General features: G+C 35.4%; 1 protein-coding gene across 1 annotated transcript; it reads right to left on the minus strand.

Moving 5' to 3' along the window:
• Positions 1-851: 851 nt before the first annotated feature.
• Positions 852-1592, minus strand: LOC149197758 (uncharacterized). Its single transcript, XM_089403988.1, has one exon. It carries the CDS (start codon positions 1531-1533, stop codon positions 886-888), a length of 648 nt encoding a protein of 215 aa, XP_089260114.1. The 5' UTR covers positions 1534-1592; the 3' UTR covers positions 852-885.
• Between the last annotated feature and the right edge of the window lie 12398 nt (positions 1593-13990).

Consider the following 13990-nt stretch of genomic DNA (forward strand, 5'->3'; position numbering starts at 1 on the left):
CATAAATCCCAATCTAGATGAGGTGTCAACAACTTCATTGATATTAATTTGCCTACTCCACAAACAAACTTACAACTTTACCCTACATATTCATGTTGCAACTTATGAATATTAAGATGGGTGATGCTAATGGAATAATATCTGTGGCAACTTATTAATATTAAGACGGGTGATGTTAATGGAGTTTATCTGTGGATGTAATGTTTAAAGCGATAAAAATGTAATGAAAATGGTGGGATGTAATAAAAATGGTATGAAAAGGTTTAAAGTGCTAAGACTGGAATTAAGATGGTATCATAGAGTTTTGTAATGATACTACATGCAAAGAATGTACACTCTAGCGATGGGCATTTTTGTCAAACTTTTTGGAATGTGCTAAGTCAAATAGCAAAAAATGTTAGCCAACGATAGGCATTTTTGTCGAACTTTTGGAATGTACCAAGTCAATTAACAGAAAATGCTAGCCAGCGATGGGTATTTTTGTCAAACTTTTGGGATGTATCAAATCAATTAACAGAAAATGCTTGAAAAGTATATAAAGAAATAAACAAATTTTATAATAATTAAAAAAATGAATCATGATTTAAATTTTCAATTCATTCCAAAGAAAGAAAGGGAAAACAATATGTATCTTTATCAGAAAGATCTTTACTGAGACGAACAACGAATAAACCATTAGGTTAAGCACATAAACTTTACAAGCATTGGTCAAGCATACAAACATTTGGATAATCTAAAGATGAAAGATAGAGCAAGCATTGGTCAAGCATACAAATATTTGGATAATCTAAAGATGAAAGATAGAGCAGAAGCAAAATACATTCTGATATATTAACAATTATTGTAGGCAGCATATACATTTTTGTTTTATATTGTAAAGGAGCACTAGATCTTGATTGCTAAGCCAGCAGAATCATGAAAATCCCAAATACTAGTTGGACACCTTTTATGTTTGTCTGGTAGCAAACATTGAGTTGCTGTGTCATTATCACTATCATCAAATGGATCAATTTCACTGCCACTACAAGCTGTGGGGCTGTTATCCTTCTTACCTTTGCTGCAATTCACAGAGGACTCACTTTGAAGCCTATAACCATATGCATGAAATCTATCAGAAGTATTAGTCTGGGGAGGGTTACCATTAGCTTGGACTGGAATTTGGTCCTTATCTTGATCACTCATCAAGTTAACAACATCAGGCTTTCTAAAATCATGGCTAGTAGATGTAAAAAACTTTCTTCCTTGAAATGGTTGCCATTCAGTGTTGGAATGATATGGATTATTAATATTTTTAGTTTCAGAACTTCCCACATGATCAGATGTTGGGCCAATATTGTTTGTATATACTTTGCCAGAACTTAACTCTTCATCTTGACCAGTAATGTTGGTTGAAATTCCAGGGCTAGAATATCCCTTTGAATATATTTTGATGTCATTCTCATAGTTCTTGGTTTTCATTCGTGTAGTCTCATTAACTTCCTCTTCATATGATGCCCCCTCATCCTTTGATATATCATACTTCTTGGTTTTCATTTGTGTAGTCTCGTTAAGTCCCTCTTCATGTGATGCTCCCTCTGGTATATCATTGAAAGTTGATTGGAAACTTTCAAAAGCAGGTGAAAGTTGATTCGAAACTTTAAAAAGCAGGTGAAAGTTGATTCGAAACTTTCAAAAGCAGGATTTGGAGAAAAACATCTTATTCCTAGTGGAAAGAGAATTTTTAAATTTTTTCTGAGCAGTTAGGCAGTGAAAGGCTGTTATCATTGGATTGTGTAAGCATTACAGCAAGGCACTTTCTTCAATTGCCCGGAAAATGTAATATTATTATTATTAAAGACTATTATCATTGGATTGTGTAAGCCTTATAGTAAGGGACTTTCTTCAATTGCCCGGACAATGTAATATTATTATTATTATTATTATCCAATTTTAATTAAAGACTATTATTATTGGATTGTGTAAGCCTTAAAGCAAGGTACTTTCTTCAATTGCCCGGAAAATGTATTATTATTATTATCCAATTTTAATTAAAGACGGTTATTATTGAATTGTGTAAGCCTTACAGCAAAGGACTTTCTTCAATTGCCCGGAAAATGTAATATTATTATTATTATCCAATTTTAAAGTCACGGCCAAGCCGAACACCAAATTAGTATATGAGACCCCCTTGTTTGTGGGACAAGGGACCCATTTCAGAAGAGCGATTTGACTGCTAAGTCTATGAAGGCATAGATTAGAACTCCTCTGATTTTGAACCTGTAACTGAGTAGATGAAATATATGCTCTTAACCATTAAGCCCACTCAAGTTAATATTGCCCACTCAAATTAATATTAAAATAGATTGTATTTAAGCGAACTCCTCTGATTTTGAACTTGTAACCGATTAGATGAAACATATGCTCTTAACCATTAAGCCCACTCAAGTTAATATTACCCACTCAAATTAATATTAAAATAAATATTTCCCACTCAAATTAATATTAAAATAGATTGTATTTAAGCCACCACGCCAAAGTTGTTTTTAATATATGCCCCAATAAATATAAATCATTCCACTCCACACCCCCACTCCAATAACTACAACTGCAATTCCTGCCATGTGTCTTTTTATGCCCCCAAATATTTACAAACCTCCCTACTCCACATCCCCACCCCAATACCTACAAACCTCCCTACTCCACATCCCCACCCCAATACCTACAGCCCCCAACACCTACTATATGTCCTTTTTTACCCCCGATACCTATAAACATCCCTACTCCACATCCCCACCCCAATAACTACAAACCCAAATACCTGCTTATGTCTTTTTATACCCGAAATATCCATAAACCTTCCTACTCCACATCCCCACCCCAATATTCAAACTTTACTCTACATCCCCAACTCAATACAAATACAATATAATGACCCTTATGAATGAAGAGGTAAAAAATTAATTAACAAGGTGAAAAACCCCTTTTGTTCTGGGGATTATCTGGGGGAATGATTTAAAAACATTTGGAAATCACCAAAACAGTTTGGTTGATAGTATGAGATTATATAAATTCACTGAGATAAAGAATGAGCATATGTCGAGGTGACTGTGCATAATATGCAAGAGATTTTCTTTCTAACATAGCAGCTGGAAAAGGCTTCTGTCACATATCCTGCTTTTTAAATTTCTAATAAGTACAGATTATTCCAGTCTAAATTAACTTATCGACCTGTGTGATGTAGCCATTAGTCTAATCATAAAAATGCTTCAAATGAATCTAGCCTTGTCAAGGACTAGCTAAATTTGAATAACGTTTCAAATGAATCTAGCCTTGTGAAGGACTAACTAAATTTGAATAGCACTTGAGGTCCGTATCATTGTATGTTCACGCTCTGAATTATATCAGGTCAGTATGAAATATAATCAAACTGCTAATGAAGATGAAATGTCGAAGACAATAGTGTGTATCCTCAATCATAAATTTCAGGCACTGTACTGGTAATCTAGTCATATTACCCAAAATCAAAACGAAAATCAAAACGAAGTGTGTACTCCGAATACCCTTGAAGTTTTGGTGTTTGGAATCGCTTTCCAAGTAGAAGTAACAAACCAAGTATAAGTAACAAACCAGAACAATATATACAAGTAACAGTGTTTGTAATCGCTTTGCAAGTAGAAGTAAGAAGTAAAGTAACAGTGTTTGGAATTGCTTTGCAAGTAGAAGTAACAAACCAGAACAATAAATACAAGTAACAAACAAGAACAATATGTAAAGTAGAAAAGACAGGGGTTTGGAGTAGAGACAGAGGTTTGGAGTTTTCGTATTTGAAGTTGAATTACTCACACAATTTTATACAGAAACAGAGTGGATAAGGAGTGCTTTGAAGCCAAAGTAGAATTGAACATTGGATAAAGCATTTAGCCTGTTGCAACTTGCAAGCATAAGTCGATACTCGGTAATGAGATCATTACTTGTAAAAGATGATTTTAGGTCATAATTGTGTTCTTGTGGTGCAATGCAAATGGTGAAAGTTGAAAGTTAGTTGCACAACAAAAATAGGGGAGTGCATAAGAGAAAAACTGAAAGCCCCAAAAAAATCATATAAAATTCCATCCATTACCAAAAGCAACTATTTTCATCCATTACCGAAAGCAATTAAGAATAAAAAAGCTCGGTGGTGTTGGCACCTCGCTTGACATGGCTAAAATGGTAGTCAAGCCAGACAATTAGATTGAAGCACCCCTGAAGTTTTGGTGTTTGGAATCGCTTTCCAAGTAGAAGTAACAAACCAAGTATAAGTAACAAACTAGAACAATATATACAAGTAACAGTGTTTGGAATCGCTTTGCAAGTAGAAGTAAGAAGTAAAGTAACAGTGTTTGGAATTGCTTTGCAAGTAGAAGTAACAAACCAGAACAATAAATACAAGTAACAAACAAGAACAATATGTAAAGTAGAAAAGACAGGGGTTTGGAGTTATGTACAAGTAGAAAAGACAGGGGTTTGGAGTAGAGACAGAGGTTTGGAGTTTTCGTATTTGAAGTTGAATTACTCACACAATTTTATACAGAAACAGAGTGGATAAGGAGTGCTTTGAAGCCAAAGTAGAATTGAACATTGGATAAAGCATTTAGCCTATTGCAACATGCAAGCATAAGTCGATACTCGGTAATAAGAGCATTACTTGTAAAAGATGATTTTAGGTCATAATTGTGTTCTTGTGGTGCAATGCAAATGGTGAAAGTTGAAAGTTAGCTGCACAACAAAAATAGGGGAGTGCGTAAGAGAAAAAATGAAAGCCCCAAAAAAATCATATAAAATTCCATCCATTACCAAAAGCAACTATTTTCATCCATTACCGAAAGCAATTAAGAATAAAAAAGCTCGGTGGTGTTGGCACATCGCTTGACATGGCTAAAATGGTAGTCAAGCCAGACAATTAGATTGAAGCACCCCAGTTCGAAATTGAGTTCACTCTATTTCGCTTATGTTTTACACTAACAACTACCAAGCTATATTCGGATCGGATCATTCTCATTCATTGCTATACTATACTGTGGTGTAAATCCTATGAGCTATGTCCTTAACTTTTCTATTTTTTGTGGGTTATCTCTCTGCAATAATATCATGCCTTGATTTTCACAGATAGTATCCTCCAAATGATGATTTGATTTGATAAAATCTATATTCAGAAATTTATAACATTAGCCAAAATTATATAATTCATGGAAATATTCTAATGTATATATGGTAATTTGTAAAGTATCTCTGCGTTGAATTGGATCTATAAATATAACCTGAATAGGATTACCAGCTAATTTTAGAAAAACAATGATAATATATAGAAATACCCTAGCTCATCCACATGCTCAAAATGAGTGAGTTGGTGAAGAACATCCTTTTCACTTCGAAAGTCTGCTGCAAAACTCTCTGGACCATGTGTTAACAGGTACTCCAAAAGTACTAATGTTTTAAAAGCCGCTCTCCAACTCTTCGTATCCGAGACAGCCAACCTGGCAATACAAACATTTCTTCATTCAGTTATTTCCAAACCTCCAGGAGGGTTTGTTTTCATGTCACCAAAATCTCAACATTTCCTAGGACAAGGAGGAAAATTTCAAGCCAGTTTCAGTCCAAATATACCCAAACATAACCTTTTTCAGAGAAATCAAACCGTCAATACTGAAGTCTTTCATCTTTTACAATTAGAATCTTTCCAAGATATATCAAACTTGTAGTCTTTATCATACACAGTTTGTTTTAGAAAAACCTGATATTTATATTACGAAAGGGGATCCAATTCTCTGCCTTCATAGATTACATGTTAAGCCATCAACATATTGATGTGGTAAATGGGGGATCATAATGAAACTTAAGGCACGTGGTCTGAAGATTCGATTTAAGGGACTAACAAACTGTTCATGTAGATTTCAATCCCAACATTAAAATCACAATGTTTTCATCACGTAACCAAAAAAAATTCAATTGGGATTTTTACTTTGAATTCTGTAATGAATCTAAATGTAATAAAACAGCAAAATTTTTCCTTTATACCCTGTTTTCAATGTAGATTTCAATCCCAACATTAAAATCACAATGTTTTCATCCCGTAACCAAAAAAATTCCAATTGGGATTTTTACTTTGAATTCTGTAATGAATCTAAATGTGATAACACAGCAAAAGTTTTCCTTTATACCCTGTTTTCAATGAAGATTTCAATCCCAACATTAAAATCACAATGTTTTCATCACTTAACCAAAAAAATTCCAATTGAGCTTTTTATTTTGAATTATGTAATGAATCTAAATGTAATAAAACAACAAAAATTTCCCTTTATACCCGGTTTTAAATGTTCTTTGATCCCGCTCTATCTACAGTAATGCCAACAATCAATTTTCATAAATATTAAAAAAAACAATTCCGTTTTGTTCTGGTGAACGGGAGAGATATTGCTACCTCTTATGTAAAATGTTGACAATTCTCGAGTAATCGTCCACTTCAAAGGAATATGATCCTTAGAATATGATCCTTAGAATTTTGCACCAATCTACAAGAGTTGTGTGCCTCGGGAATCGCATAAATTAGATGCTATAGAAGGCTTGCAGTAAAGGAGACACTGAGTTCGCACGGATCTTATATAAAAGAGTCACAAAACTTGCTCGCACACTTTGTCAAGATGGATCACAGAGTCTGGATCCATATTGGATCATCGATACAGGGTATTAACATTTGTACAAATATTGATATAACAGCACAAGGCTATGCATGCAGGGAAGAAAGACATGAAGAGTCTCTGCGAAGAGTCTCATCGCCAGCAGGCCAAGCTCTGCCAGCTTTTTCATGGCCCATTACCATGGAAAAAACCATTTTTCTATGAAAAAAACAGATTAAATGAATGGCAGAAAACACTCCAATCATCTAACACACATAATCAATGGCTCAGGATCGCACACGTCACATTTTAGGGATGTCTTTCTTAGAGGGAACGCCTTACGGCGTAAATATTTAAATAAATATGACGTGGATTATTTTGATATTAGTAATTTTAATTTTAATTAATATATTTAAGAGGTGATTCTTTTTAATAAAAGAAATAAAATTTCATATAATTTTTACAAACAAGTATGATGCAGACTAGCTTAGTATGAGGTTTTTTTTTTTTTTTTTTTTAAATGATTTTCTTTCATAGAAAAAAAATATTTTAAAAAAAAAAACTATAAGAAAAAATAAAAATTTATTTTTTAATTTATAAAATATTATTAAAAATAATAATAATAATAATTACTATTATTATTAACTAAGGCCATGGCAATCTCAGAGCAAACCACCTGATCTCTGAATCCAAGCTTTCTGTACTCCCCTGCTTATTCTTCTTTGAGCCATCTCAGAGGAGGCTCGTTTGTATCAGAGACTCTTATAAACAGAAACAGGAATCCTCTGTCGAATATCAACAGCGCCAGGGTTTCTGTAGAAAAGGTTAATGATAACGCCAATGCTCCTAAGACATTTGACGTGCCGGCGCCCAGTGAGCTGGGGAAAATTGCCATGTATTCCCCAGCCTTCTATGCGGCTCGCACCATAGGAGGCATTCTCAGATGCGGTCTAACCTATAATGGCGTAACCCCTCTGGACCTCGTCAAATGCAATATGCAGGTTGGATATTGTTCAGATCAGCCAGTAGCAGGAAGGCCGAGCTGGACAGAACGAAGGGGTATATGGTCTGTGCAGAATGCGACGCCCCGGTACATTGCTGAATAGGCGAGGGTTTACGCCATCGAATGGAAGTCGGGTATAGAGACCCTACCCATACCGGCCATGAGCCCGAAGATCTGGATCCCACTGCTGGATATAAATGCCCATGACAGAGCGGGTGGATCATTGACTTCCAGATCTGGCCTGGATCTACCCGATCCGGACAACAATCGAAGGAAACACCAAAATCCAAGAGATCTAGAACCTCTCTCGGATACGGAGTTGGATGGCTCAGATCTGACAAGAACCGAGCCACCCCAGATTGCCAGATCCGGGTTTCAAATCTTTGTGAAGACGCCAAAAGGAACTACAATCGTGATCTGGACTTATGACAGCGACAGGGTTTCAGATCTAAAGAAAAATATCGCCGATCAGACTGGCTACCCGGCTGAGGAACAACACCTGTTAAATGAGGGCAGATCACTGCAGGAATGCAGAACCATGCAAGGATACAACATCAAGCCAGGTTCCACAATCATTCTCAATTTGAGATTACGAGGAGGAGCCGAAAATGCTGGAACTAGCTCGCAAAGCAATGGGTCTTTTAAGGAAGCAGTGAAGGGCAAAGGAAAAAATCCCACAGCTGTCACGGAACCTCCAGGGCAGTACATTGTAGATCAAATGCCGGAGAGCCCAACTATCTCCATCGAAATACCAGAGGTAAAAAGTATATATTCAGATCTAAAAAAAAATGCATCCATTTGTAGATTTAACGGCTTTTGGCCTAGAACTGATGCATTATATCAATGGATTCACTCTGTTTGGACAAAAAAATGCCAAATCTACCTATACCCCAAAGGGTTTTTTATAGTATGTTTTGAAACAGAGGAAGAAAAGGAAACAGTACTCAACCAAGGGCCATGGTTCTGGGGCAGTGCTGGACTTTTCATTACCCCTTGGTTTCCTGATTTTGATGCTAACACCATGGTGGTATCAAGGATGCCAATATGGGTGAGGATGCATAATCTTCCTTTACATTTTTGGCATTCAAAGGTTCTAATAGCAATTGGAAATACACTGGGGAGAATGTTAAAGATAGACGTAGAGAGAAACATAAAAGGAATATTTACTTTTGCCAGAATATGTGTCGAGGTAGATCTCAACCGAGGACTACCTAAGAGTATCATCCTGAATTTCAATAATACACAGTGGAAACAACCATTGGACTATGAGAATACAGCTTTCAGATGCCGGGGATGTCAACAAACAGGTCATTTGTACAATGCATGTCCAAGCCTCAACAAGAGTAAGCAACAAAAAAGGAAGCCGAAAGGATGGCAGAATATAGACACTGCATATAAGAAGGCAACTACAGAAAAGAAAGAAGAACAAAATACAGCAAAGGATAAAAATCAGGACAATAAGGACAAGGAGATTAATGAGGAAAAGGAACAAGAGCTCCAGCTGGAAATAAGCGGTAACAAACGAAGCCACAGTCCTAAAGGATCGGATTCAGATAAGGAGCAACCAATGAGTACGATGGAAAACCAGCTAGCCGTTATTGACTCCCCTCCCAACATGGATGGTTGGCGAAAAGTGGAGAAGAAGAAGGGCAAGAAGACTTAGACCAGTTGGGTTTCCTTTTTTGCTGCACTCCGGAAAATTGGAGCAGCTCATTTTTTTTCTGCTTTTAGGCAGTGCTGTACATTGCGGGCTGTATGATCAACTTTCACACAGCCAAATTGAATGCTTAATGCATATGCTTGTAACTTTTTATTTTAATAAAAAGTTCGCTTTTTTCTTTGGAAAAAAAAATAATTACTATTATTATTAAGTTGCATCTTTCTTTTTTATTATTGTTTATTTTAATTTTTAAAATAACATTTATTTTATTTTTCTATTTAATTATAAATAATAAATATTTACGTTATAAAATATTAAAATTTTGATTCTCTATTTATTTATAAATTTCATTATAAAAATCAAATATTAAAAAAAAAAGTTAACTCTACTCTTTTCATACACCAATTTTGGTGTTTAGCTTGGTCGTGACCTTAAAATTGATAATAATAATGCAACTTGAGTGGGCCTAATGGTTAAGAGCATGTGCTTCTTCCTAAGAGGTCACATGTTCAAAACTAGAGGGGTTAGAGTATGTATGCCTTCATAGACTTAAAATTAGATAATAATAATGCAGCTTGAGTGGGTCTAATGGTTAAGAGCATGTGTTTCTTCATAAGAGGTCACATGTTCAAAACTAGAGGGGGTAGAGTATGTATGCCTTGAGTGGGTCTAATGGTTAAGAGCATGTATTTCTTCGTAAGAGGTCACAAGTTCAAAACTAGAGGGGATAGAGTATGTATGCCTTGATTGGGTCTAATGGTTAAGAGCATGTGTTTCTTCATAAGAGGTCATAGGTTCAAAACTAGAGGGGGTAGAGTATGCATGCCTTCGTAGACTTAGCAGTCAAATCGCGTAAGAGGTCACAAGTTCAAAATTAGAGGGGGTAGAGTATGTATGCCTTGAGTGGGTCTAATGGTTAAGAGCATGTATTTCTTTATAAGAAGTCACAAGTTCAAAACTAGAGGGGGTAAAGTATGTATACCTTTGTAGACTTAGCAATCAAATCACGTAAGAGGTCACAGGTTCAAATCGTGTAAGAGGTCACAGGGTCAAAACTAGAGGGGGTAGAGTATGTATGCCTTGAGTGGGTCTAATGGTTAAGAGCATGTATTTCTTTATAAGAGGTCACAAGTTCAAAACTAGAGGGGGTAAAGTATGTATGCCTTCGTAGACTTAGCAGTCAAATCACATAAGGGGTTCAAAACTAGCTGCGTAGATAAATTTCATTATAAAAATCAAATATTTAAAAAAAGCTAACTCAACTCTTTTCATGGAAAAACAAGATTAAATGTCAATCTCATTTTTGGTTTACTATAGAATGGTTGTTTTATTTTGTCCAAATTTTTATAATATGTATGGAAAATCAATTCATGATTTCAATATAATTAGGGAAATAAGACTTATTTCATTATAAAAATCAAATATTAAAAAAAAGTTAACTCAATTCTTTTCATGGAAAAACAAGATTAAATGTCAATCTCATTTTTGGTTTAATATAGAATGGTTGTTTTATTTTGTCCAAATTTACAATATGCATGGAAAATCAATTCATTATTTCTATATGATTAGGGAAATAAGACTTATTTCATTATAGAAATCAAATATTAGAAAAAAGTTAACTCAACCCTTTTCATGGAAAAACAAGATTAAATGTTAATCTCATTTTTGTTTTACTATAGAATGGTTGTTTTATTTTGTCCAAATTTACAATTTGTATGGAAAATCAATTCATGATTTCAATATGATTAGGGAAATAAGACTTAATTCTGATAATTTTTAGGGAAATAAGATTTAATTCTCATAAGCATGAATACTATTTCAACAAGAGTCACTTGGTGGTAATGTCACTGCTTTTGTAATTTTTGCATGTAACTTATGTGCAGAAAATACATCTATACAAAAAAAGGGAAAACTGTGACATCGTCACCAAGTAGCTCTTGTTTCTTTCCATATTCCCTAGATAAAAGGTAAATAGAGAAATAATATATATATAAATTTTGTCATATAACTACATTGTTGTGTATAAATAAACTTCAATAGTCCATAATAATTTGATATTTATTGAATAAAATTCAATAGTCCAATATTTATTTTTGGCAAATATTTTTAGATTGACACCTTTTTTAGTGAATTAGAAATAATTTTAAAAAACGGTAATTTAGAAATAAAAATGGTTTCAACCTTTATAATATCTACCAAAAGATTAATATCTTTTATTACTTTCACTAAGGTTATAATAATAAAATTATATACCTTTAAAAACCATTTAATCTTATTCTCATATATGGGTTTAGATATTATCTTTAATTACAATTTAACTTTTTACATATAAAGAATTTTATCATTACTTATAGAAATGAAATAAAGATATATTATTTTTATTTTTTATCATATAAAATTATAAAATGTGAATATTAATAAAGAATAAAGATTTCCCCCGGATGCGGGTGACTCGCCAGCGGATTAACGTGATGGGACAGGGGTGGAGCGATCTTGAATGCCACCTGCCCGCCCTGTACAGCAAAGATTATAGCCGGACGACGGATGATCCTTGGCATTTGGGTATCGCAGTGTTTAACGGCTTCACTACAGGCGACTTTGATACTACCAACCTATCCTTTGATATGATTTTCATCTCCACACGCTCTGATCTGCTCTGGACCTCGGCTCTCTTGAATGCCATAGTAATGGCGGGTGCAATTCGAGGCAGGAATGAGGGTAATAAATCTAGCCTCCACCATGGGATCGCTCTGGAGCCTCTTATGTCTTGTTGGTCGGGGTATGGCCTGGTGGATGCTGGCTCTGATAGACCTGTGGTGCTGCCTCTGCCAGTTCCCTGGATTTTCTCTAAGGCATCGGGCTCTCATTTGGTTGAACGTTTGATTTGCCAGTGTTCTGCTACTGTAATTGTTTGGTCTTGTTCCCACAGTGCCGCTATCGCTTTCGTAATGCCCCGTCGGCGCCATAGGATGAGATGCCGCAGAGGCACTCCGCGGCGGGCACCCTCTAGCCCGACCTCCAGTTCTCCCTCCCTCTCCAGTGATTTCACTTCTGGCCATTACCCTCGCACTCGCAGTGGGAGAGGGCGTCTTCATCTGCCCAGCCATTACCCTGAGCCCTGTCCTCCAGACTCCTCGTCCTCGCCCTCTTTCGGCTTTGCGATTTTCACTTTCAATTGCTCCCTGAATCGTCCCAGGATTACTGCTCATGTTTTGGTGTTCTTTCTCGAGGAAGCCCAGGAGGTGGGAGAGTCCAGCTCTCATCAAGAGGGTCCTGGTTCAGTCTCTGTGCAGGCTGCGGAGGTTCCAACGAGCATTGCTATCAACATGGTGATGGAGCCAGCGGCCCAAGGTCCGTCTGAGAATGATGTTGCTCGTGCTCAGGATCCGCCTGACTTCGGCTGGTGCAGAATCGTGGAAGAGCTTCCTGATGCTTAGTTATTTCTCTGCTGCTTTGTTTCAGGTCATGCAACCCATTATAGAGGGCAATGTTTTGTCACTGCTGATAATTTGTGTTAATGCTGATAAGCTAGGGTTCAAATGCAAGTTTTTTGGAATATCTATAAGCTCTGTAATGTCCAGAAGGTCATCTCTAGTTCCCTTGTGTGGGATTGGATTACAAGGTCTCGTCCAAATTCTCTATCTTGGGCAATTTTTTATGTTTCTATCTGCCTCTCCTTCTGGGCAGTTGCTTTAGACTTCAGTCATGATGTAATTGTACCCCTTTAATGTGAAAAGATTAGCTTTATTTAGAAAAAAAAAGAATAAATATTTTGATAGTTTTTATTAAAATAAGATAACATTATTTTTGGCGAGATAATAATTTTTCATATCTTAAAATGCATTTTTAAATGTATAAATGGATTCAATCTTACACTCAAATTACATTCATATTGTATAGATTTAACAATTCAAAGTTACAATTTTGATAAATTTATATAAACCAAACAACTCAAATATATAGTTTTAAATTTTTTAAAACAAAATCAATAAAAAGATGTATTAAAAACATATATATATATATATATATATATATATATATATATATATACATACATACATACACATACACACATACACATACACATATACATATACATATAGAGTGTAAGCAAGCCAAAATTCTTTATATTATGAGGAATTTACATAAAGTACAAGTATGGAAAAACTGGAAGATATAGTGTCCAAGATGAGGTGTTGTCTACAAAAAGGAATTTATGTTCTGAAGTGAGCTTAAGAGAGACCATCTACCCATGAGAAGGAAACCATGTGGTCTCTTAGTGTTGAAAATAATAGCGAGAAAGGGTTCCTTGATTTGTGCCTTAATCAAAGGAATCATAACAAGTTTTTCCTTGAGCATGCACGAGTTAGGAGCTAATTCCTAAAAAATAGGACGAGTTCCTAAAATTTACGAAGTGTTCATGAAGAAATTAACTCATGTGTCAAAGTGGAAGGTTGAGTTATCAGTCTTCTAGTGCGAGTTAACTGAGGAAAACAACTTGTGGTTGAGTCTCAAGAGATAAGACTAGTTGCATGAGTCGTTAACTCATGCTAACTCAAACAATCACAAAACTTAAACCCCTTAATTAGAAACTCACCAAATTTGGCCATTCGAATTGCTTTAAAGGGAGGAACAAAGACATAGATTTGATCATTGTCTTGTGAGCATTGAGTTGGTGAGACAAGACAATAGAGC

The sequence above is a fragment of the Pinus tabuliformis genome, chromosome 2_2, assembly GCF_031772625.1.
Source record: "Pinus tabuliformis cultivar Carrire ecotype Pingquan chromosome 2_2, CPIR1, whole genome shotgun sequence".
Lineage (NCBI taxonomy): Eukaryota > Viridiplantae > Streptophyta > Pinopsida > Pinales > Pinaceae > Pinus > Pinus tabuliformis.